Genomic DNA, 25,000 nt, shown 5'->3' with positions numbered 1-25,000 from the left:
AATATTTATGAACAAAAGGATGAGAGGGAGAGCAAGAGGAAAGAGTAAATATTCCCCAAGGCCATTCTGAGGTTAATGGTGTTAAACTTTTGTTGAGCCAAGTCACTTGTGTGTGTGTGTGTGTGTGTGTGTGTGTGTGTGTGTGTGTGTGTGTGTGTGTGTGTGTAAGGGTGTTTAATTTAAACACAAGAAAATCCAGCACACTCCATTTAAGCAGTTGTCCACTCATGCTTTCGTTTGAAAAAAAAAAAAGAGAAAAGAACGAGTGAGATGCAGCAGAAGAATAATGATGCGTTTCGCTCCGTCTTGTTCGGGCAAAACTTTCCGGAACGAACATTTGAAGGAAGTGCTGTTAATAACGTCCAGGGTCAGAGGTCAGACAGCGCTGTTTTATTTCAGACGTCTGATTACGAGGCTTTGTTACGGGGAGCGAGCGGGTGGTGGTGGAGGGGGCAGGCAGGGTGCTTTGGGGTGGGCAGACGGGGGGGCGAGGTTGAGATGGAGTGTTGTTGTGATAATAAGTCTAACGCTTCGCCTCCGTAAGGTGAGGAATGGAAACACAGCCAGGGGGCAGGCAGGGAGACGGTGAGATGAAATTATTCATGTGTGATTGATGAGAACGCAAATGCAGAAGTTGGTAAACTTGAGTCGAGTATTGAACTTGAGCTGACTCCAGAATGGATCTGTATCTGATCTAGCAGCTCTGCAGAGCTCATAATCATATCCAGGTCTCTAAAAGATCATCCTGTTTCCTGGGGAGGTACAAGGATTCTGGGTAAACAGACACATGAGTAGGTTTTTGTTTCAGAGCTGGAGAACATTCTGTTTCTGAGTTTCTGAGCAGGTCTCAGGGTAGACACGAGGTTTTCTGGGAAGTGTTTATCGGAGGTAGGGTAGTAGGCACTTGGTTCCTGGTTTCCTGATTAGGTATGGATTCTTGATTGTGGCTTGGAGGTTTTCTGGAGGCACCTGGGAAGGTCTAGTATTTTCAGAAAGTTACAAGCCAGGGACCAGTTGGTCGGATGGTGTACTGGTACCAATACAAGGTACTGTTTGCTCAAGAGATTTTGTGATTGGTGTGGGGTTTCTGTAGGACAGGGTATGAGTGAGACATGGGATTTCAGAGTAATGATGGATGGAGGCAGGTTCAGTGTTCCAAGAGTGTCACATGGTTTCTAGGTGGGTTTTGGCTTCCAGATAAAGCATGGTTTTTGAGGGTAGGGGGCGAGTCACATGCCTTCTCAGGGGGCATAAGGTTTCTTGAAAACACTGAGGTTCCTGGGAGCCAGATACCCATAGATACATTGGTTTTAAAATAAATGATGTTTGCTGGGTTCTGAGAGCACTCCCCTGAGATGAAGGTTTGGAGATAGACACCTGGTTCCTGAGTAGAATTTCAGATGAGGCACTAAATTTTGGGGTGGCGATAGTCACAAGGTTCCTGCGTAGGAACAAAGTTTTAAAAGGAAATGAGGCTCCTCAGAAGCAGAAACTTGTTACCAAACCTGGTTCCTATGATGCAGATGCTTGTTTTTCAGGGAGGTTTGGAGGAAAGCTCCACAAGAGTCACACGGGTTTCTGGTTAGGATTTGCCTTTTCAGATTAAGCATGGTTTTTGAGGGTAGATGGCTTGTCACATGCCTTTTCATGGGTGCAGATACCCATAGATACACTTGGCTATGATATAAATAAGATTTGCTGGTTCTGAGCACACACAAAGCCTCTGAGATGAAGATTCAGAGTTAGACACATGGTTCCTGAGTAGGTGAAGGCTTTCAGAAAGGGTACTTGAGTTTTTGGGAGAGTCACAAGGTTCCTGGGTGGAAACTTTTCTTGGAGGACCTGCTTGGGCATTCGGTTTCTGGATAACTATTGGTCTCCAGAGAAGTCACATGGTTATTTTTGCAGCAGCAACGTGGTGTAAGTGAACTTTCTCAGCAATGAGTGATGTTTAGTGGCAGAATGTTCTTTGGTCAGATGTTTGAGCTGTTAAAGTCCAGAGAAAAGTGTAGTTAATAATGTGCCTGAGGGTCAAAGATCCTGCGCTAATGATGTTCCTGCTACGAGATGTTCTCATTAAAACTCCATTTGCTCTTTCATGAGACTGCGTCGTTCCGAACCTCTTCTAATAGCGTATTAGGGCCGAGTCCTGGGGAAAACCTGTGGCGGTGCCGTGATTCAAACGCGCGATGTTGGCGTGAGGAAGCTCGGCCGTGGCGTTGTTTCACCGCCATAAATGAAGAAGTTACAATTTTGTAATTTTGTCGCACACTTTATCTTTTAATGAGCTCTCGTGTAGAAGCTTCAGTTATTAACCTTGAGGGAGGCAGGAGAACATTTTACAGCACACTACAACTGTGTGTGTGTGTGTGTGTGTGTGTGTGTGTAAGACTGTGAGGTGCATGTGCTTCCATTTATGCTTTAATTAAGGAGCGGTCTCTGTAGAGAGCAAACGGCGATCAGAGTGTGTGTGTGTGTGTGTGTGTGTGTGTGTGTGTGTGTGTGTGTGTGTGTGTGTGTGATGTGTGAGACACCTCTAAGCCATTCAGGTGTTTAATGACCAGGCGTGCACCGTCCTATAATTAGGCGTGTGTTTGTGTGAGAGAGAGACATTTACTACAGACCTTACATAATCTGTGCAATAAAACTGCCTAATAAACAGGAGTAACATATGCACACACACACACACACACACACACACACACACACACTGACTGACACACATTCTGTCCCTGTAGAACGGCATATAATTTATACTTTTGATAGCAGTAACGCATTCCTCTTTCATGTGTCACACATCAAATATAAATCAAACGTGTGTGTGTGTGTGTGTGTGTGTGTGTGTGTGTGTGTGTGTCTGTCTGTCTCTGAATGTGTGTGTTTAAGAGATGAAAACACACCCTGAGGGTGAGAATGCCTTATAAGTTGAGAGATCTGACAAAGAAAGATATGTATAGTGTAGATCTCTCTCTCTCTCTCTCTCTCTCTCTCTCTCTCTCTCTCTCTCACTCACACACACACACACACACACACACACACACACACACACACACGGAGTAAATGCTACGTAAGTAGAAAAATAAATAAACTGGAGTAAAAAGAAGTCAAAACCCAAAGGAAGAAAGCGAGTTTAAAGTGAGAAGATTCTCATAAACCTTCTGATGGCCATGCTGTGGAGAGGAACGCTGATCCACGGAGGTTCCTGGAGGTTATGTGAGCTTTTTTTCTCCAGGATAATCCCAACTAAATTTCGGGGTCAGAAAATGTCCCTGGTTACTGGAGGGATTTTTCTTTCTGAAGTTTTGTATTTTCTGAGGAGAATGATAGGGTCGCTCCTCCACTGCTCCACATCACCTTTTTTTCTTCATGGCTGCTACAGAGGAAACCTTTTCAGAACATTACTAGAGGAGAACACCTCAGTGCTTGGACCAGTTCTCTTTCCACAATACTTTCAAGTAAAATGAAGATTTCTTTTCCATGGGTTGGAAGTGTGTGGAAGATCTTCTGCTATAGAGCTCCAACTCTTTTGAACACCTTTGGGATGAATGTGAACGCTGACTGCACCCCGGGAACCTTCTCACCTTCTCACCTTCTCACCTACATCACTACCTGATTTATTAACACCCTTGTAGCTGAATGAATGTCCATAAAATCTAGTGGAACATCTTCCCATTAGAGTGGAGCTCATGATACCAGTGAATGGAGACTAAATGTGGAATGGAATGTTCAGATAGATAGATAGATAGATAGATAGATAGATAGATAGATAGATAGATAGATAGATAGATAGATAGATAGATAGATAGATAGATAGATTGTGGAACGTCCCGCCCTCAGACGTTAGGCCACACCCCCTGGGTTTGACACTAGTCCTGACTGACAGCAGATTGAAGGAATTGAGGATTTCCATCAGTTTTAGGAGTTTTTATATCAGCAGTGTCACATGATCAGGATTTTAAACCAGAAAACCTTATTAGCGTTTTATTTCTTCATCCAGTCCATAATTAAAGATCTAAACCTGAGACAGTGAGCACGTCTCCGTCTGAGTTCCAGCTCATGGGGAAATCCTGTAACGTTGTTTTTCTTTTTTTTGACAGGAGAGAGAGATGGTAATGAATTGATAGTGAAACCCGATTGTGACGAGGCAGAGAAATAAAACTCTCCCGGACTCCTTGTCACGCTGATCGATTGAAAACAAAGCCTTGAGGTGTTCTACAAATGCCAGTCACACGGGGATTACAGCGAATTACTGCCAGGAACCCTTTAAAAAAAAAGTGTATCCGCTGTGGAGCTGGTTAGCCGGGGCAGGGAAAGGTCAGCGTCTCTTTTCGAATGTTGATGTCCTCTATCAGCGGCCATTTTACACCTTTTACACAGTGAGAGAGAGAGAGAGAGAGGGATAGAGGGATAGAGAGAAGAGGAGTGGAGATAGAGCACTCTCTTGTAAACATGTGACTTGTGAATCATGTGGTGGTTTTACTGCCTTGTGAAAAAAAGATTGCAAATCGAACTCAGAAGTGAAATCGCTTTAATCCGAATTAAACACGCCGCTAATCAGAGCCTCAATCGCGTTGATTTACGCGCTACGTGCGCGGGTTGTGTTAGCATTAGCAAAGCCGTAGGTGCTAGCTACATACGATCACTGGACACGCCGCAAATCTCTGCTACTTCCATTTACGGCATTTAGCAGACGTCTGTATCCAGAGTGGGTTAAGGGCCTCACTCAGGGGCCCAGCATAGGCAGCCTGGTGGAGCTGGGATATGACCTCGCTAAACTGTGCGTTCTCTCAGCACGGCTGCTGTGACGTGAACATGACGTACCGCAGCACTACGGAGACCGAGGCGTGTCCTGAGAGTCACACACAATACAGATTAACACGGCAGAGGCGGAGCTGCAACTTCCTGCAGACACAACAGAAGAACGTCTGGAAAAAGGCGTGTTTGTAAAAGGAGCCATGCGTTAGGAGTCAGAGCTTTTGTATTGAATGGTATCGTGTCGAATCGAATCGAAAGCAGACGCACTGCATCGTAACAGTAGAATCGCAGAATCGTTTCCTAACACATCAGTAGCTGCTGTAATGTATCGTATCATTGGCTATGAATCCAGATGTGAATCGATGCACATCACTAATATATATATATATATATATAAAACGCCATAGAACACAGTGTCTCTCCATCAGATCCAGAACTCAAACCATTTCTCTCCACCTCCCTCTCTCCCTCTCTCCCTCTTTCTCTCTTTGTGTGTCGTTCAATCTCTGATTCCATGCAGGAGAACAGAGAAGAAGCGTATCATAGAGGAATAAAAGGTGCGAATGCGAACACGAACTCCAGACCATCAAAATCCTCATCTTTCTTAATATTTTATATATTTACATTTCTGTAAAAGGCCTTCCAGTGGTCCTGAGTCTACAGAGGGGCGAGAGACATCCACACAGTACAAAGAGAGGGGGGGGGATTAAAGAGAATGATGTAGACTCTGCACTTTGCAAAGAAACCAATATCCTTATTTGCTCAATTTTATTACATTCTAAAGAACTCACGGCGGAGTGCGCACACACACACACACACACACACACACACACGGCGCTACACGCTCGCTCGAGTGTATTTTCCAATATCCGAGTTTCATTAGGACGAGAGGATGAAGGGAGACGCCGGCTTTGTGATAGCGAGAGCAGATAAAAGGAGAAATATTGCGCAGGCTAATATAGCCATATTGATTAGCATGAAATGTATCAAGTGGCATGCAGGTGCGCACACGCGCATACACATGCACACACACATGCACACACACACACACACACACACACTACATTCCACAATGCATTGAAAATGCCGGTGTAGTTACAGATGACTTAATTTCCATATCTGATCCTGTTTACCTTCACTAACGTGTAGCATGTGTGTGTGTGTGTGTGTGTGTGTTTTTGTGCGTGTGTGTTTGTGTGTGTTTGTGTGTGTGTTTTTGTGTGTGTGTTTGTGTGTGTTTTGTGTGTGTGTGTGTGTGTGCATACAGCACTGCATTAATTCTCTTTCTGTTTCCTTTTCCTTTCTATCTTTACCCACTTTTCTGTTTTCTTTTCTTTCTTTTTTCTCAAACTGCTTTTTCCTCTTTGTTACTTTCTGTCTGTTCTCTTTCTATCTTTTCTGTTCTGTTCTTTTCTTTTCTTTCCGATTTTACCTTTTATCACTTTTAACGATAAAATTCACGATCATTGTCTCTCTATCTATCTATCTATCTATCTATCTATCTATCTATCTATCTATCTATCTATCTATCTATACTTCCTTTCACCCCCTCTCTCTCTCTCTCCTCTCTCTCTCTCTCTCTCCTCTCTCCCTCTCTCTCTCTCTCTCTCTCTCTCTCTCTCTCTGCAGTAGTACACTTGTTGGGTTTGCCCTGGACTCTGCGCAGGTTGGAGTTATTTGAAAATGGACTGAGTAAAGCAGAACCCACACAGGAGGGAACCGACTTCACTGTTGACCTGCCAGGATTCAACACCACCCAGAGGTGTGTGTGTGTGTGTGTGTGTGTGTGTGTGTGTGTGTGTGTGTGTGTGTGTGTGCTTGTGATGCTTTTCTCCACCACGATAATAATCTAAATAGAACACATACACAACACACACACACACACACACACACACACACACACACACACACATGTGCACACACTCTCTGAGTTACACACACAGTTCCTTTTACTGGTGAACACTTACTAAGCACATTTGTGTGTTTGTGTGTGTGTGTGTGTGTGTGTGTGTGTGTGTGTGTGTGTGTGTGTGCATGTCTCTGCACTAATTACAAGGGTTTGATTGACATTTAATTAATGAGATCTCCAAACATCACAGCTTAATCCCTGCCAGATGATTCTGTCCCACACACACACACACACACAAACACACTTGCCCTTGTGTTCCTGAGCTATTTTATATATATATATATATAAAGTCTATAAAAAGCGTGATTTATTTATTATTACAGCAGCCAAATTCTTGTGTGTTCTTGAGAGGGTTCCTGAAGGATGTCTGTGTAGAACCCAACATCACTCCACGCTCTCTGTCTCTCTATACGATACGATTCCCCACTAAAAATCTGCTGCTCTACAATTCAATATGGAACAGAAAGTTCACTTTTATTTCTTTGCTTCAGATTGACATCAAATCAGCCATTTACTGAAGTTCCTTCTGACCTCTAACACACGACCCTTCACAGAAGCCTTTGTAGTGCAAAACAAAAGATGAAATCAAACCAGACGTTCTTTTCCTGTTGTGTCTCCAGGAAGATGCAGCTCTACCTCTGCCATGTTAATCTGTATTGTATGTGACTCTCAGGACAGGAGATCCTCCACATCTTCTGACCCGTGGAAAAGATATCTTTAGGAGCTGGCTTTGTGATAGCGAGCAGATAAAAGGAGAAATATTGCAGGCTAATATAGCCATATTGATTAGCATGAAATGTATCAAGTGGCATGCAGGTGCGCACGCGCATACACATGCACACACATGCACACACACACACACACACTACATTCCACAATGCATTGAAAATGCCGGTGTAGTTACAGATGACTTAATTTCCATATCTGATCCTGTTTACCTTCACTAACGTGTAGCATGTGTGTGTGTGTGTGTGTTTTGTGTGTGTGTGTTTGTGTGTGTGTGTGTGTGTTTGTGTGTGTTTTGTGTGTGTGTGTGCTTGTGTGTGTGTTTGTGTGTGTGTTTGTGTGTGTGTGTGTGTGCATACAGCACTGCATTAATTCTCTTTCTGTTTCCTTTTCCTTTCTATCTTTACCCACTTTTCTGTTTTCTTTTCTTTCTTTTTTCTCAAACTGCTTTTTCCTCTTTGTTACTTTCTGTCTGTTCTCTTTCTATCTTTTCTGTTCTGTTCTTTTCTTTTCTTTCCGATTTTACCTTTTATCACTTTTAACGATAAAATTCACGATCATTGTCTCTCTATCTATCTATCTATCTATCTATCTATCTATCTATCTATCTATCTATCTATCTATCTATCTATCTATCTATCTATACTTCCTTTCACCCCCTCTCTCTCTCTCTCTCTCTCTCTCTCTCTCCCTCTCTCTCTCTCTCTCTCTCTCTCTCTCTCTCTCTCTCTCTCTGCAGTAGTACACTTGTTGGGTTTGCCCTGGACTCTGCGCAGGTTGGAGTTATTTGAAAATGGACTGAGTAAAGCAGAACCCACACAGGAGGGAACCGACTTCACTGTTGACCTGCCAGGATTCAACACCACCCAGAGAGGTGTGTGTGTGTGTGTGTGTGTGTGTGTGTGTGTGTGTGTGCTTGTGATGCTTTTCTCCACCACGATAATAATCTAAATAGAACACACATACACAACAACACACACACACACACACACACACACACACACACACACACACACATGTGCACACACTCTCTGAGTTACACACACAGTTCCTTTTTACTGGTGAACACTTACTAAGCACATTTGTGTGTTTGTGTGTGTGTGTGTGTGTGTGTGTGTGTGTGTGTGTGTGTGTGTGTGCATGTCTCTGCACTAATTACAAGGGTTTGATTGACATTTAATTAATGAGATCTCCAAACATCACAGCTTAATCCCTGCCAGATGATTCTGTCCCACACACACACACACACACACACAAACACACTTGCCCTTGTGTTCCTGAGCTATTTATATATATATATATATAAAGTCTATAAAAAGCGTGATTTATTTATTATTACAGCAGCCAAATTCTTGTGTGTTCTTGAGAGGGTTCCTGAAGGATGTCTGTGTAGAACCCAACATCACTCCACGCTCTCTGTCTCTCTATACGATACGATTCCCCACTAAAAATCTGCTGCTCTACAATTCAATATGGAACAGAAAGTTCACTTTTATTTCTTTGCTTCAGATTGACATCAAATCAGCCATTTACTGAAGTTCCTTCTGACCTCTAACACACGACCCCTTCACAGAAGCCTTTGTAGTGCAAAACAAAAGATGAAATCAAACCAGACGTTCTTTTCCTGTTGTGTCTCCAGGAAGATGCAGCTCTACCTCTGCCATGTTAATCTGTATTGTATGTGACTCTCAGGACAGGAGATCCTCCACATCTTCTGACCCGTGGAAAAGATATCTTTAGGGAGCTGGCTTTGTGCACAGGAGCATTGTCATGCTGGAACAGGTTTTGGGTCTCCTCCATAGGTCACTTCAGTTTGGGGAAGAACCTCCTATGGGTGGAAAAGTCCCGTGTCTCAGTACTGAGATGTGAAGATGCTCGCTGTTGACTCGGAGCAATGAGACTCGGAGCTATTTTAGTGATTGAAGTTCATCTTTGTGGTGGAAATTGTGGAACATTCCACATGGCGTCACTTTATTCTGCTCAGTTCCTCGTCTCTGAGTCCTTTTCTGACGCAGACCAATTTACAGAGCTGAGTGTGATGAGGGAACCCGGGTGGCCATTACAGATGTAAAAGATGATAAAGGGCCGGGCCGTGACATGCTGAAGATTTACAGAGGTAATATCGGCTGCTATTATTACGACGATATCTTTTAGACACAGCTTGTCGAGCTCCCTCTTGGACAGACGCCATCATAACTGTTATTCATAACGAAGGGAAGCGACCCACAGCTCGGAGATCATACAGAACCGTTTCTCTCTAAAAAAAAACACCTTACTCGGGTAAAAATATGAAAAAGAAGCCCTGGGTCAGCATGGGAAAGTGTCTCGGGGCAGATGTGCAGGAAGAATCAGCCACTCGGTGTCATGTTACAGAGAAATCATCAACATGATGTGATGCAAATGGATTGCAAACTCGTTCATTCTGGTTCCTTTGGTTCTGCAGGCAGTTGGACTTCATGCTGGTTAATCAGTTGTGATTTTATAGATTAACTCTCCACACTTGGCATGAAAGCACACTTTGTCTATCGACAGAGGGATAAAAATACTCAGATATCTTCTCTGGTGTCTTCTACGTCTGCTCCGTCTCAATCTGCTGCAGGATTTCAGCCCTGACGTCACCTGACCACACTGAGGACGAGTGCTAACCCTAAGTATGGGAATGAATAGATTGAGAATTTACCATTGTCTTGATATATCTTGGTCATTCGACATTCTCAATATTTCTACTTACTAATCTTTCCAGACCATGCTAGATTAAAAAATGAAGACAGCTCTACAGCATTTTCATTTTGTGTCAATGTCTGCCATTTTAGATCTATCCAGCTCAGTGTATATGGTAGGAAATATCACTAAGTGACCAGGTGTTAACAGTTCAAAGCATTCAACTTCATTCTAGATCATTTTTGCTAATGTTAGGTCATGCTAAACTATTCTAGGTCACTGAAAGCCAATTTTGATTACACTCTAGGTCTAGAAAATCCGGTCATTTTCTAAAATAAAACATCGTTCAGAATCAGATAATAAATAAAACAGAAATAATGTAAGTTATGTATTTTTTCTGTGCGGCCCGGTACACATTGACCCATGGACCACTGCTCTAGATCATTCACAATGTGTTAAGGTCATTTAAGATAATTCTCCCTTTCAGTATTTCTGCTTAGTTACGGACAAACGTAAATACATCCGTTCATTCCAGGTGTCTCTGAGGTTATTCAGTATCATTGTATTTCATTCTAACAAAGCAGAAATAATGACACAACAAATGGTCCAGAATGAACTAGATGCATGTGGAACGATGCACAATGGTCTAGAATAGCCTGAAAAGAACTGGAAAGACTTAGTATGACCTGGAATTGTGAGATCTATCTAGGATGGAGTCAAATTAAAAACATTTAACGAATAAACCTGGTCACTTTCTGATGTATTATCTTATATACTGGTATATATGTTTTGGGCTATTCTACATAATTGTGGATCGTTCTGCATTTATTGAGTTAATTCTAGACCATTCTTTATGCTATTATTCCTGCTTTGTGTATTCTACATACACACAATCAGTCCAGATAGTTACTACATCACATTTGGTTATAATTGTATTTCATTCTAGATATAGTATATCAGTATATAAGTAGAAAAAATCTAAACGATTAGGAGCTGTCAGTCTAAACATTTAGACTGAAGTCTAGATAAATCTGGCTAATCTCGGGTTATGCTAAACTATTTTAGAACACTGTAAAGTACTCTAGATCATTGCTGTTGCTGCATTCTTTGATATTCTAGAGAATTTGTTACTTAACCCGGTTGCTCTAGACCACTTTTCTTATCAGTATTTCTGTTTTGTTCTAGACCAGTGCAGGTTAAATAATAAATAAATAAAAAATACAGATGCATCTGTTTTGTGTTGAATGTATGTTTGTTGTAGGTTTTTCTAGATACAAACCAGTTCCGTTTGTAAAGTAAAAGATATCAGAAATCTTGCAGGTGAAGGTTTTTTTTTCCATTCTGAAGATCAGTTTGAGTGGATTTTTGTTAAGCTTTGAAGGTCCTCAGATCACTGTTGCGTTTTTAATCAGGTCCTAATGTTCTGGGAATTTCTGAGCACAGTTGCCCTGATACCCAACTGGGGAAGAGCTCTGAATGTGGCTCTGGAGTCGGTCAGCTGGTAATGTTTAGGTTTTTCGGTTGGTTTATTTGCCTAAAAATGTGTAAAATGTTCACTCTTGTGCATTATATAATGAAGCTTTACTTTATTCTGGAATCACTTTCGGGACTTAAGCTAATTGCACGATTCAATAACGTTCTCACAGTTTCTCCCCCGAGCTCTCAGACTCCGATATACATCTAACGTCCTCCTCGCGCCAGAAATCACGAGATCGGATCAGACATTTGTTCATTCTGATGAAATATCTAATTCTGCTGGATTTTCACTCTTTAATGAGATTTCCGAGCACAAATTTGTGTTACAGTCTTGATGTTGATGTTGTTTGGATTCTGTGGGTTTTTCTCTGCATTGTGCTCCGTAAATTGAACTTTTTCAGAGCTTTGTGTGCGGCTGATCCTTTGAATTTGATTTGAAGTGTTTGTGTCCTTCGGCTGCTTTGTCATTTCTTGTTTTTTTTTTCTTCTTCTTCTCTCGACCTTTAAAGTCAGAAAGAAGAAAGGAGGCCGTTAGGCTTCGAAAACATCTCATTCGACTCCCTTTTTTTAGAGCTTTGAGGCCGGGTGTGAATGCGCAGACTGTTGCCGTGGTGATGCGATGAGGAATAAATTACATTTTTCATGTGTATGGTCAAAATGCAGATTCTTTGGTGAATATTGCAACATGATAACCGTCTCGAGAAAGTCACGTGTTTGAGATAAAAACATTATTATTTTGGCATTTTTTTCCTAGGAAAAATGCTGGTTCACCTTTCAGAAGAAGATCATTATCACCTTTTATAAATATAAGAAACTGACAGAAATAGTATGGGTTTGGGGGAATATTGTGCAAATATTTTTATCACTGTAAATGATTTTAGATCAATATAATAATAATGATAATATAATAACAATAACTTTTGAATGAACAGAATATACAGATAACAAATAAACAGATTTGTTTGTGGACACCTGAACAAGGTTTCTTATTTCACACCGAAGTCTCCATTTACTGTTATAACAAACTCCACTCTTCCGGGAAGATGTTGCACTACATTTTGTGGAGATTCATTCAGCTTCAGGGGTGTCTAAATACTTTTGCCCATGGCTAGAATGATTTGATGCACATTTTCCTAAAGAGAAATGAAGATGCTCATCATTCAAGTCATACTTATTAAAATAGCAAAACAATAAAAATAGCCTTAAAATCAGTTTGGTGCTGATCAGGTAATGAATGCAGTAGATCATGTAAATGCCTCAACTGAAGCGTCAGCCTGGATCATTCTTAGATACTCAAGATCACTTTGAACAATTATATGCGTTCTCAGTAGAACAAGGTCACTTTAGGTATATTTTGCATTCTAGAGCGTTCTGTTTTATGACATGATGAGGGCATTCTGTATAATTCTGGGTCGTTTAAGCCGTTCTCGACCGGTTTAAGTCATTCTAAGTTATTTTGGGCTATTTCTAGATCATTCTAAACAATTCTTCATTGTCATAAAATTTATCAGGTTAGTTTGAGGTCAGTCTGTGCCATGCTCGGTCGTTGTCCCTCTGAGAATTCAAGATGTCCTGTTCTATGCCATGGATGGCATTGTGTAACTCAAGGTCATTTACACCATTCTAGATCAATCAAGCTTGTTCTAGGTTATTTTGGAAAATTTCAGAAAATTCTTGCTCATTTTGAGGCAGGGTTGAAACGTGGCGTGGTTTTGGACTATTACATATATTTTTAATCCTGTAATGTAACCAAAAAGCCATTTGGAGACAAAGAAAACGTCTTAGAAACGTCTCTAGAGGAAGATTACAGAGCCTGGAGGTGTTTTGTCTTGTGAAATGATTAGTGCAGATGAGTCATGCTGCTTTCTGACCAAGGACATGAGCTAACGTAAAAAAATAAAGGTCAGGTTTATGTTTGAGAATGTCTGCGTTTTGATAGTAATAACAATTCTAGAAGAAAGTAAGAGCAGGTCACCGGTCATTTTTAAAAAGACAAGTGCTCAGCGTGATGAATGAGTGTTCCTGCCGACTCAGACTTTCCATCCGACTGTGAGAGACGTGCAGGACAAAAAATTTGCTTTTTACAACCTGCTTTTGTTTCTTTCATATTATTTCTATACAATTCTCCATTGTTTCATCTCAGTGTCATTCTAGATCATTCAATTCCATACAGTGTTGCTATATTCTTATCTACTCCTCAAAACCATTCTACTCATTCATTCCATTTCATGCTAGGTTCTGTATAATTCCAGGTCTTTCAAGAGCATTCAAGCCATTCTAGATCAGTCAAGGCAGATTTGAAAGTGTGTTCCCACCAGTCTGAGTGTGGTTTTCTACTGACTCATCAGCTTTAACTTTTAATCTATTAAAGGTGCTACAGAAAAAGGGGCATCTGGAAAAACATCTGGTTTATTAAAACAAGCAAATTATCTCCTGCTTTGTCACCAATACAAGCTAATAATAGCGTCGCCAGCGAGTTAGCGACTCTGACCTTGCTTGCTAACGATGTGGTGAGATCCAGCTAGAGTCTGTATTCATGCAGATTAAACACTGGTTTATTTCACAGGAAAGTTGAGGGTCGTAAAGTCTGATTGTTAATCTTCGAACTATTGACGAGCAGTTTGTTCTAGATCTAGGGTTAGCAAGAAAAATACACTATGTAGCGAAGAAGGGTCCAGATATAAATGAAAAAGTATTAAATTCCCATGGTCGTGTTGTCGGAGCTCGAAGGGCGACATCACAAACGCTGGCATTTCGAAATGGCACGGTTCATTTCAGAAAAACACACTGGCAAAAGTCATAAATAAATAAATAATGAATAAATATATACTACCTTCAACCTGACTAGCGCAGGGTGGGCTTTTTTCTTCAGCAGGACCCGGTCCTGTTCCTCCATTAGAGAAACACGAGGGTAAATAAGAAAACACATTCATATCTCTAAACCATCCACAGCGCCTGCTTTCCAGCAGCGCCGGCGCGGCCGAGCGTAATATAATAAATTAAGTTTTTAACATAGCCTGTGGGGGGAAAAATCCTGACTGTGTTTGCAGGAGAAAAAAAAGGCCACACTGGCTTTAAACGAGCGCCCAAATGCAAATGACTCGCTTGTGAAATTACATCCTCTGGCAACTCTGTAAGAATAACTTTCAATGGCGGTGCAGACGGGTTGTTTTAACACACACACACACACACACACACACACACACACACACACACATAAAGAGGAAGAAGAAGGAAAAAAAAATCAATAGCTTTCACCCAGAAACGTTGCAGACTCGTTGCTAAATCTAAATCAGAGGAAGCGCTAAAGCGGCGTCGGCTCCATTTGCATAATGACGTGGGTTTTTTTTGCTCGGATTCATCAGCGCTGAGTGATGAGGTGTGTGAAAGCAGGAAAAAGACTAAGCGCTCGGGGTGACGGCTGTGACCTATTTGGCTCCTGAGGCGATTTTTTTTTTCTTCCCTTCAATATGATATAGTTTGTGTCCTATTTTGCGTCACAAATTTTTTTTTATTCATTGCCGTGTTTAAGACTCGATTTGTTTTCATGCACGTCTTCTCTTTACAGGGCTGGGCTCTTCACGTGGTGTGTGTGTGTGTGTGTGTGTGTGTGTTTAGGATATTCTCCCTGTACTGTATGCAGTAATAAGCAATAGACTGTGGGGTTTAATGTTTAATGGGGCTTCACGGCGAGCAGAGGGGCCTCGTGTACCTGCCGACTCCTAATCTGTTCGGATTCCGTCTGAGCGCTCGCTCAGTGAAAATGAGGAAATTCCACATCCGTGAAAATCCACTCACACTTGATCCCTTTTTTGTAACAATGCGATACAGAGAAGAATAATCTCTGTGTTTAGTCGCAGCGAGACTCTTGCCCATGAGGAATCCCTGTTCATCTAATGTCATCCCAAACAGTTATATAGATCATCCTACTTAAATCTAGATCCTTTAAATCATTTCAGGTCATTCTGGACACTGGCCTGGCTCATTGCAAAGAGTTCTGGATCACTCTAGATCTTACTAGCTTCTTCTATACAACCACAGTTCATCCCGCGGGTCATTCTAGATTGTTGTCTCTCACTGTAGCGTTTGATGTCATGCTTGTTCATTCCAGATCCCCCGGTTCACCAATGGAATCATTCTTGATCATTTCAGGCCTTTTTGGATACTCCAGAATCAGCACAGTTTAACCTGGGTTATTCCAGATCACCCGGATCACCATTTGAATAATTCAAGATCATTTTAGGATTGTCTGTATATTTAGCGTTGCCCACCAGCCAGATCGCACTGGATCATCTTGGTCTGTCTAAATCATTCAAGGTCATTCTAGGTTGCTCTAAATGACCAGATAATTGTAGTTTAGATAATTTATTTTATAATACATTGTAGTTACTTTATTATTATAATTTAAATCATTCTAGATCCCAGAGATCCTTCTCAATATTTTTGGAGTATCACAGATCCTCCTGGTCAGTGATGATTAGTTATCATCATTGCTAACGTGTCTCGATCATTCCAGGTTATTCTAGATCGCTCCATTCTGCCTGGGCTGTGAGGTTGAAGGTCAGCTAATGTGGAGTTTAAACTGCACTAATTAATATCAATGTGTACTGTAATTCTGTAGATAAGGAGGTGTGGCCTCGTGGGCGGGGCTACGATGTGGGCGAGGTCGAGGTCAAAGGTCGGCTCCTCCAGGTCATTCCACCCAGCAGCTTCTGGAGATTCAGCATGGTTCTGCAGCATCCTGAGTTCATCCGCTTTAATGTCACACACACACACACTGCACTGCTGGGCATCTATGGCAGGAGGAACACACCACCTACACACACACAGGTATGCACACACACACACACACACACACACACACATATATTCTGGTAAGGTTCGATACACACATACAAAGGCAATGACACACACACACAGACGATGACACACTTATGTAAACACAAACATGTAAAGCTGCTCAATAAAATTCATATTTACTGTACTGGTAATACTACACACACACACACACACACACACACACACACACACACACACATACAAACACACACGCACACACACACATACACACATACACACATTTGTTGTGGGTGCATTTAATAACATTTCTATTTTGGACATAAGTGCATGACTGTACTCACACACACACACACACACACACACACACACACTGTTTCGGAGCCAATGCCGGGTGTTTGGCTGTGAGTTGTGCGTCGTCTCCGTATCGTTTTTTAATCCAGATAATTGGCACGATGTTCCGTGTTCCTAATGATTTGGCAGCGGGCGTGTTCCTCTCGTTAATTAAAGCTCGTTAGCAGCGATATCTTCCAGATGAACCATTCACATCGTTAAGAAAATTATAGACATGCATAATTCAATTCTCAGCTCCTCTCTGCATTTTGCTTTCTGTGTGTGTGTATGTGTGTGTGTGTGTGTGTGTGTGTGTGTGTGTGTGTGTGTGTGTGTGTATTTGTGTGAGTGTATACGTGGGCGGAGGCAAAGCAAGAGGAGTGGATAATTAGTGCCTGTTAATGAAGTGGGTTCTGTGTGTGTGTGTGTGTGTGTGTGTGTGTGTGTGTGTGTGTGTGTGTGTGTGTGTGTGTGTGTGCATACATTCATGCATACATGTCCAAAATAGAGATATTATTAAATGCACCCACACCAAATATGTGTGTATTTACTGTATATATGTGTGTGTGTGTGTGTGTGTGTGTGTGTGTGTGTGTGTGTGTGTGTGTGTGGTTGAAATTCAATGAGTGCAGTGTGACCCACCCATATGCTCAGGCATATGTTTATGTAACTGAGCACTCAGAGAGTGTGTGGGTGACCGAGAGGTTTAACACACACACACACACACACACACACACACACACACACACACACACACACACACAGTGTGGGTAATGAAATTAAACCAGATGAGTGTCATAACACACACTCCTGCCTATTAATTAGAAAAAGAAACTAGATGGATACCAATGTGTGTGTGTGTGTGTGTGTGTGTGTGTGTGTGTGTGTGTGTGTGTGTGTGTATTTCAGCATTAATTCTTTGTTTCCTAAGTATATGAGCTCCTGTCCAAACAGAGATAAAGAGAGTTGTGGAGTCAGAAAACAGATAATAAGAGAAATGTGTAGAGACTGAGGAAGAGGGAGAGATGGATGGGGAGAGAAAGAGAAAGAGGGAGAGGGCTGGAGAGAGTGATAAAAGAAAGGGAAAGAGAAAAGTAAAGACAGATAGACAGAGAAAAAGACAGGTTTTGAGAGATAAAGGTTGAGAGGAAGTCGGTTGAGAAGCGGTAGCTGGAAAAAGGTACCAATTTGTTTGTCTCTGTGTGTGTGTTTGTGTGCGTGTGTGTGTGTTTGTGTCCGTGCGTGTGTGTGTGTGTGCTCTCTCAGTTTGATTTTGTAAAACTGCTGGATGGAAAGCCACAGCAGGATGGATGGAGCGTTGCCATGGCGACCGTGTTTATGGAGTATCTGGACGCAGGGACGTGGCACATCGGCGTCTACAATGATGGGAGAAAACCGGAGCAGGTGAAGGTGCAGAGCACGGCTGTAGGTAAGAGTGCGAGCACACACACACACACACACACACACACACACACACAGACACAGAAAGCATCTAGGGCATGTGTGTGTGATCTTTTGTACACAGGGCCGGTGTGGCTGCAGGGGTTTGTTCAGGTGTTTGTTAGAGCAGAATGTAGGAAGAGATATTTGTATTTAAAGGCAGGTGAGTTTTAAAAGCTCTGTAAACTGGGGTGTAGAAACTTCTCTAAAGGTCTGAGCAGCACATACAGCCAGAATATCTATTGCTTTCCCAACTATATCTCTCCTACATCTCCACCTACAACCTACACACCTATAAATCAACCACCTACAAGCTACCCAATCTGCCCTCCTACAATCAACCCTTCTACAATCAACCCTTCTACAATCTGCCCTCCTACAATCAACCCTTCTACAATCAACCCTTCTACAATCAACCCTCCTACAATCAACCCTTCTACAATCAACCCTTCTACAATCAACCCTTCTACAATCTGCCCTCCTACAATCAACCTGTTGCAGAGCTGTCAGCTGGTGGCTTGGTGGCTCCTACAAGTAAGTGAGTGTGTTTAGCGCCCCCTGAGGGGTGTGTTTTCCTGCCCCTCACCCATGTAAACCCCAGGTCTGCCACCCAGACCAGGACAGAGGGTAAAAGATGAACAACAGAAGGGTTTCACAATAATCTTTAACTAGACAGAGTTCTTTCTTTCTCATTTTTTGAGGGACTGTGGAGGTTCATCAGTGCATTTTTCTGAGGGCAACTTCCAAATGTGACTAACAACATAACAGACGTAACATTTCTGATACACTGTGTTGCTTCTCTGCTTTCATTGTAACTAAACTACCTTCTCAGTGTGTGGAGGTGGAATCGAAGGCACTCACCCGTCTTCAGCTCTCCCCTATTCCACCTCTGTCAATGATCTAGCTGGATCTCAGCTAGATCAATGGCTCTATTGAGTTCCTGTGATCCTGATAAGGTAGCTCCTCTTGATGCCCTTCTTGAATCCATTATAAAGTCATTAGCAGTGTTTTTCCATTACGCTCTCTCAATGTCAAGAGACTAGTTTTGAATTCGGAGATACTTTGGCCCCCCAAACAGAACTCGTGACATTGACTGGGATAAAAATTGCAGACGTATTGCACGCTCGATCCCAGAGCTGAGGGGCCTGTCAGAAGGTACAGCTGGTGTGGAAAGGAATGACAGTAATCCGGAGGGTTGAAATCCCAAAATGAGAGAGCACTGCATGGTTCTGGCAGTAGGTGGTAACCATGGTACCACTGCAGACATGCAAGACTACACCCTCTGAAAACCAGGCAAGCGTGATGGTCAAGCTGTTCCTGGGGCTTCCAGGCTTTCTCAGGTCCTGTATCGACATCAGCGCTGCAGGTTTCCTCGATCGACTCGGTTGTGGTGGTGGAGAGTTGTTGTTGTAATTGCTCTCGTCAACTTCCTCGAGGAGTCCCTGGGTTGTCGAGTTGCAGTTCTGCAATTTTCACTTTCCGCTCTCGGCTCAGTCACGCTGTCAAGGAGTCAGTTTTCGAGAGCGCTCGATTGTAAAAAGAGCTGGAGCGCTGGGAAAGGGTGTGAGTAGACTTTATTCAAACAAAACGTCTCCATGAGGAGAGCAAAACTCCAACTTATGAGGCAGGGTGAAGATACAAAGCAGCAGAAGCACATCCGCTGATGCGCACTGACACGAGGCCTGAAGTGAAACCGCTGGAGTTGTTTTTAGTCATTATGGTGAGATGATGATGATCTTCTTCCTGCTTCCGTTACTGCTGAATCTTTTCTTCTTCACCTCACAGTGAACCAGAAACGTTCTACCTACAATACTTTTATTAGTTCATTATTGATGACCTCAAAGGATTTCTAACATATTAAAGACACAACAATCCTGTGTGTTGAAATAGTCATTGTTCCTACAGTGTCTTGTCTTTTCTTCTGTCCGTCTCCCCAGTACATCTTTCTCTCTCTCTGTACTTCTCTATTTCTCTTTCTGCACACATCTTGCTCTCCGCCTGTCGCTCTCAGGTAGATATTTTCTTCGTAGGTGTGTTGAAATAATATCTATATATAATCTCTCACTGCGTCCAAATATGTCTCGTCTTTACCTGTTTTATTTTCTACCTGTCTCTATACATCCCCCCTCTCCTCTCTCTCTCTCTCTCTCTCTCTCTCGCTCTCTCTCTCACTGAATCTACACCTGAACCCTGATTACACCCGGCTCTACACCTGACTCTACACCCGACTCTACACCCGACTCTACACCCGACTCTACACCCGACTCTACACCTGACTCTACACTTGAACCCAGACTCTACACCTGACTCTACACCCGACTCTATACCTGAATCTACACCTGAACCCAGACTCTACACCCGACTCTACACCTGACTCTACACCCGACTCTATACCTGAATCTACACCTGAACCCAAACTCTACACCCGACTCTACACCCGACTCTACACCTGACTCTACACCCGTCTCTACACCTGATTCTACACCTGAACCCAGACTCTACACCCGACTCTACACCTGACTCTACACCTGACTCTAACCCTGAACCCTGACTCTGATTGTGACTCTGATTGTGACTCCACTCTTTACAATAATGATGAGTTTAATACAGTAACTGCAGAGGGACTGAAAGTCACCGAATCACAGAACAGCTTCACACTGTGTGTACGGTTCCACATACACCAGCACACGGTATAAACACAGGGAACAGACACTTTCCCTTCAGCATTGTATACCTGTTCAGAGTTTTTCATATGAATAAACATCAACACACACACACACACACACACACACACACACACACACACACACACTACACTTTTTTCCATATCAATCTCACACACACTCTCACAAGACTCAGTCACCTACACGCTCTTTCACTGCTGTGTCTCATCTTTTTATTTACACCCACTCACACACACACACACACACACACACACACACACACACACAGATATGATGGGTCACAAACCATCACAGCAAAAACTTGTTTTCTATTTCTGTAATAGAAAGCACTGCTTCAGTGATGTGCAACGGAAAGGCTGACCTATACACACACACACACACACACACACTCCAATACAACACTACACACACTCTCTTATATACACACACACTCATACACAAACACTCATATGCCCACACTAAAATCAATAACGCTCGCTGCCAAATTGAAGTATGCAAGCATTTTTTCAACAAAACTTTTACTAGATGGTGTACTTGGTGACCTTGTGTGTGTGTGTGTGTGTGTGTGTGTGTGTTCAGAAATGAGCGACGGTTGTTCCACGAACTGTAATGGGAACGGAGAGTGTGTTTCGGGTCACTGTCACTGTTTCACCGGTTTCCTCGGGCCAGACTGTTCAAAAGGTACACACACACACACACACACACACACACACACACACACACACACACACACACACACACACACACACACACACACACACACACTCAATACAACACTACACACTCTCTTATATACACACACACTCATACACAAACACTCATATGCCCACACTAAAATCAATAACGCTCGCTGCCAAATTGAAGTATGCAAGCATTTTTCAACAAAACTTTTACTAGATGGTGTACTTGGTGACCTTGTGTGTGTGTGTGTGTGTGTGTGTGTGTGTCTGTGTGTGTTCAGAAATGAGCGACGGTTGTTCCACGAACTGTAATGGGAACGGAGAGTGTGTTTGGTCACTGTCACTGTTTCACCGGTTTCCTCGGGCCAGACTGTTCAAAAGGTACACACACACACACACACACACACACACACACACACACACACACACACACACACACACACACACACACACACACACACACACACACACACACACAAAAACGAACACAGAAGAACACGCTCAATCACATATACAGACATCACACACACAAGCACACACAAAAAAACACTTACACAAACATTTACAAACTCATGAACACACACACAGATATATATACATACAAACATACTCACAGATACACACAATCACAGATACACACAAACATTTACAAATACACAAACACAGATACACATACAAAAACCAATTCACAGACACAAACACATTTACAGACATACACAAATAAACCTACAGCTAACAAACAAGCACACATACAACACCACACAAACACACAAAAAGTATACACATCAACAACACAGACTTACGTGCCACAATCACACAACAGTAAGTGCAAAAAACACCCAAACAACAACACAACATCACCTGTGTGTGTGTGTGTGTGTGTGTGTGTTACAGACTCATGCCCGGTGTTGTGTAGTGGTAATGGCGAGTATGATAAGGGTGTGTGTGTGTGTCACGCTGGCTGGAAGGGAGCAGAGTGTGAGGTGGAGGACGGGCAGTGTATCGATCCCACCTGCTCCAACAACGGAGAGTGTGTTGACGGAGTGTGTGTGTGCGCGCCAGCCTTTAAAGGCAACAATTGCGAGGAAGGTATGTGAGCAACACAAACACACACATACACACAAATACATTAAATTATTTTTATTCTTCATTTACCACATGCACACTTTCTAAATTAACTAAAGTAAATATTCTGTGTGTGTGTGTGTGTGTGTGTGTGTGTGTGTGTGTGTGTGTGTGTGTGTGTGTGTGTGTGTACAGTGGACTGCATCGACCCCACATGTTCAGGTCGAGGCGTGTGTGTCCGTGGGGAGTGTGTGTGCTCTGCAGGGTGGGGTGGAGAGATGTGTGAGAATCCTCTCCCGGCCTGTAAGGAGCAGTGCTCGAGACATGGAACGTACCATTCTGAAACAGGGGTGTGTGAGTGTGAGCAGGGCTGGACTGGAACTGACTGCTCTACAGGTTAGATGCACACAAATACGCACACACAAATACACAAACACACACACACACACACACACACACACAGGAAAAATCTTGTAGGGGTGGACCCTGATTGGAATGAGCACAATGATAAATCTAAGAAATGTATGGCTGAATTTCCACATCTGGAGTTCCTGAACTAGAGTTCTTGGGCCAGTTCTTGCTCTAAAGTTGCTCAGACACTTTCATGAACCCAACGCTTCTGTGCTGTGGCTTCAATTTTTATTATAAAGTTCCCAAACTGTTAAAGTTAAGCTAAAGTTCCTCAGCTGAACATATCAGGTGTAAGTTTCTGCTCCAATGATCCTGGCTTCAGGTTCCTCAGTAAGTGAAAGCGAATGATCAGGAGTCGTGTTCAGAGAGAGTTTCAGAGTGAAACAGGTCACTTTATTTTGCAACTTTTTTTTTTTTGCGGAAAATGAATTTTTCATTTGGAGTGCCGTGTGAAAATGATGGTAAGATGTTTCTCGGAGTGAAGATTTTGCTGACGTGATTACCATCGACTTCAAAACTTCACTTTCCTCCTCAAAAGACGCTTGTGGAATAGATTGGGATGTAAGACGACGCTGCGGATGTCATTGATCAGTGATTAGATATGACGAGGTGCGTATCGACCCGCCATCACGTGTAATGCGGTATGTATCGATGAAGAATGATATTCAGATAGAGGAGGAAAAAAAGAGACGAGGAGAGAGAGAGAGAGAGAGAGAGAGAGAGAGCATCCAGAAACCCGGCAGACTTTTTCCCGAGCATGGAATTCATAAATCACTCGAGCTGCCCGAGCGCAAACACACTGATTTATGAACAGCAGCCTGGCGGAAAAGTGTTGCCTCATTATATAAATATATATGATTGATTTTACATCAGGACAATAAAGCGATGGAGAAAGAAAGAAAGAAAGAAAGAAAGAAAGAAAGAAAGAAAGAAAGAAAGAAAGAAAGAAAGAAAGAAAGGATGGATGGATGGATGGATGGATGGATGGATGGATGGATGGATGGATAATGTGTTGGATGTATGGATGGATAGATGGATGAATGGATGGATAGATATAATGGTGGAACGATGAATGGATGGACGGATGGGTAATGTGATGGATGGATGGATGGATGGATGGACGGATGGATGGATGGATGGACGGATGGATGGATGGATGGACGGATGGATGGGTAGTGTGTTGGATGGATGGACGGATAAACGGATGGATGAACGGATGGATGGATGGATGGATGGATGGATGGATGGACAGGGGATGGGTCTTATGTAGGTTTTAATGTTGGGATTTAATACGGTGAATATTTGCCGAGGTCGACACTGTTATTACGTTGTGACTGGAAATAAAACTGAACACTGGGCTTTTGTAGTTCCTGGACACTGCAGTTCCTGAACTAAAACAGTTATTTGGTTTAAAGTTTCAGGGTCTGTGGTTCCTAAATTCAAATCTGTCTATGGTGTGTGGACTGAAGAATCTAGACTGGAATTTGACTAAAGTTCTGACTCCAAAGTTCCTAAATCAAACCTCCTTAATTAAACTGTGGACTGGTTCCTGGTCTACACTTTCTGAACTATATTCACTTGTTTGGTCCAAAATTCAATGTAATTTAATTGAAAATCTCGTTTTGATCTAAAGTTTTGGTGTTATATGAACATTATATGGCCAAAGGTTTGTAGGCACCTGAGCATGAGATTGGTATGTGGTTTTTGAACATCCCTCCGACTCCATTCGCTCTTATAATAAACTCCACTCTTCTGAAAAGCGTTGGAGCTCTACAGCAGGAGATCTTCATGGAGCTGGCTTTGTGCTCGAGGCATTGTCATGCTGGAGCAGGTTTGGGGCCAGCGGTAATACATTAAGGTTCCTAGTCTCTGGTTCCTGGATAAAAGTGCATAAATAGTTCCAGGTTTAAATGAAAATGAATTAATGTTAAATTTTTTGAAGTGAAGTTCCTGTAATATAGTTCCTGAACAGACACCACTGCACTAAAGTTTGGTAAAAGTTCCAGGTTTAAGATCCCAGAGCTAAAAATCTTGGGCTAAAGTTCTTTGCTCCATTTATTAAA

At 42.4% G+C, this 25,000-nt stretch overlaps 1 protein-coding gene across 1 annotated transcript in view; it reads left to right on the top strand.

Moving 5' to 3' along the window:
• Positions 1–25,000, top strand: part of tenm1 (teneurin transmembrane protein 1) — a 114,245-nt gene that overhangs the window by 65,901 nt on the left and 23,344 nt on the right. Inside the window, 5 exon segments of the mRNA XM_046839003.1 lie at positions 16,149–16,357; positions 17,924–18,086; positions 21,361–21,462; positions 22,356–22,550; positions 22,722–22,922. Coding sequence (XP_046694959.1) covers positions 16,149–16,357; positions 17,924–18,086; positions 21,361–21,462; positions 22,356–22,550; positions 22,722–22,922 — 870 coding nt within the window.

The sequence above is a fragment of the Silurus meridionalis genome, chromosome 25 (genome assembly GCF_014805685.1).
Source record: "Silurus meridionalis isolate SWU-2019-XX chromosome 25, ASM1480568v1, whole genome shotgun sequence".
NCBI lineage: Eukaryota > Metazoa > Chordata > Actinopteri > Siluriformes > Siluridae > Silurus > Silurus meridionalis.
The sequence above is the reverse complement of the archived record's forward strand: the minus strand, read 5'-3'. Positions and strand labels throughout refer to the sequence as shown.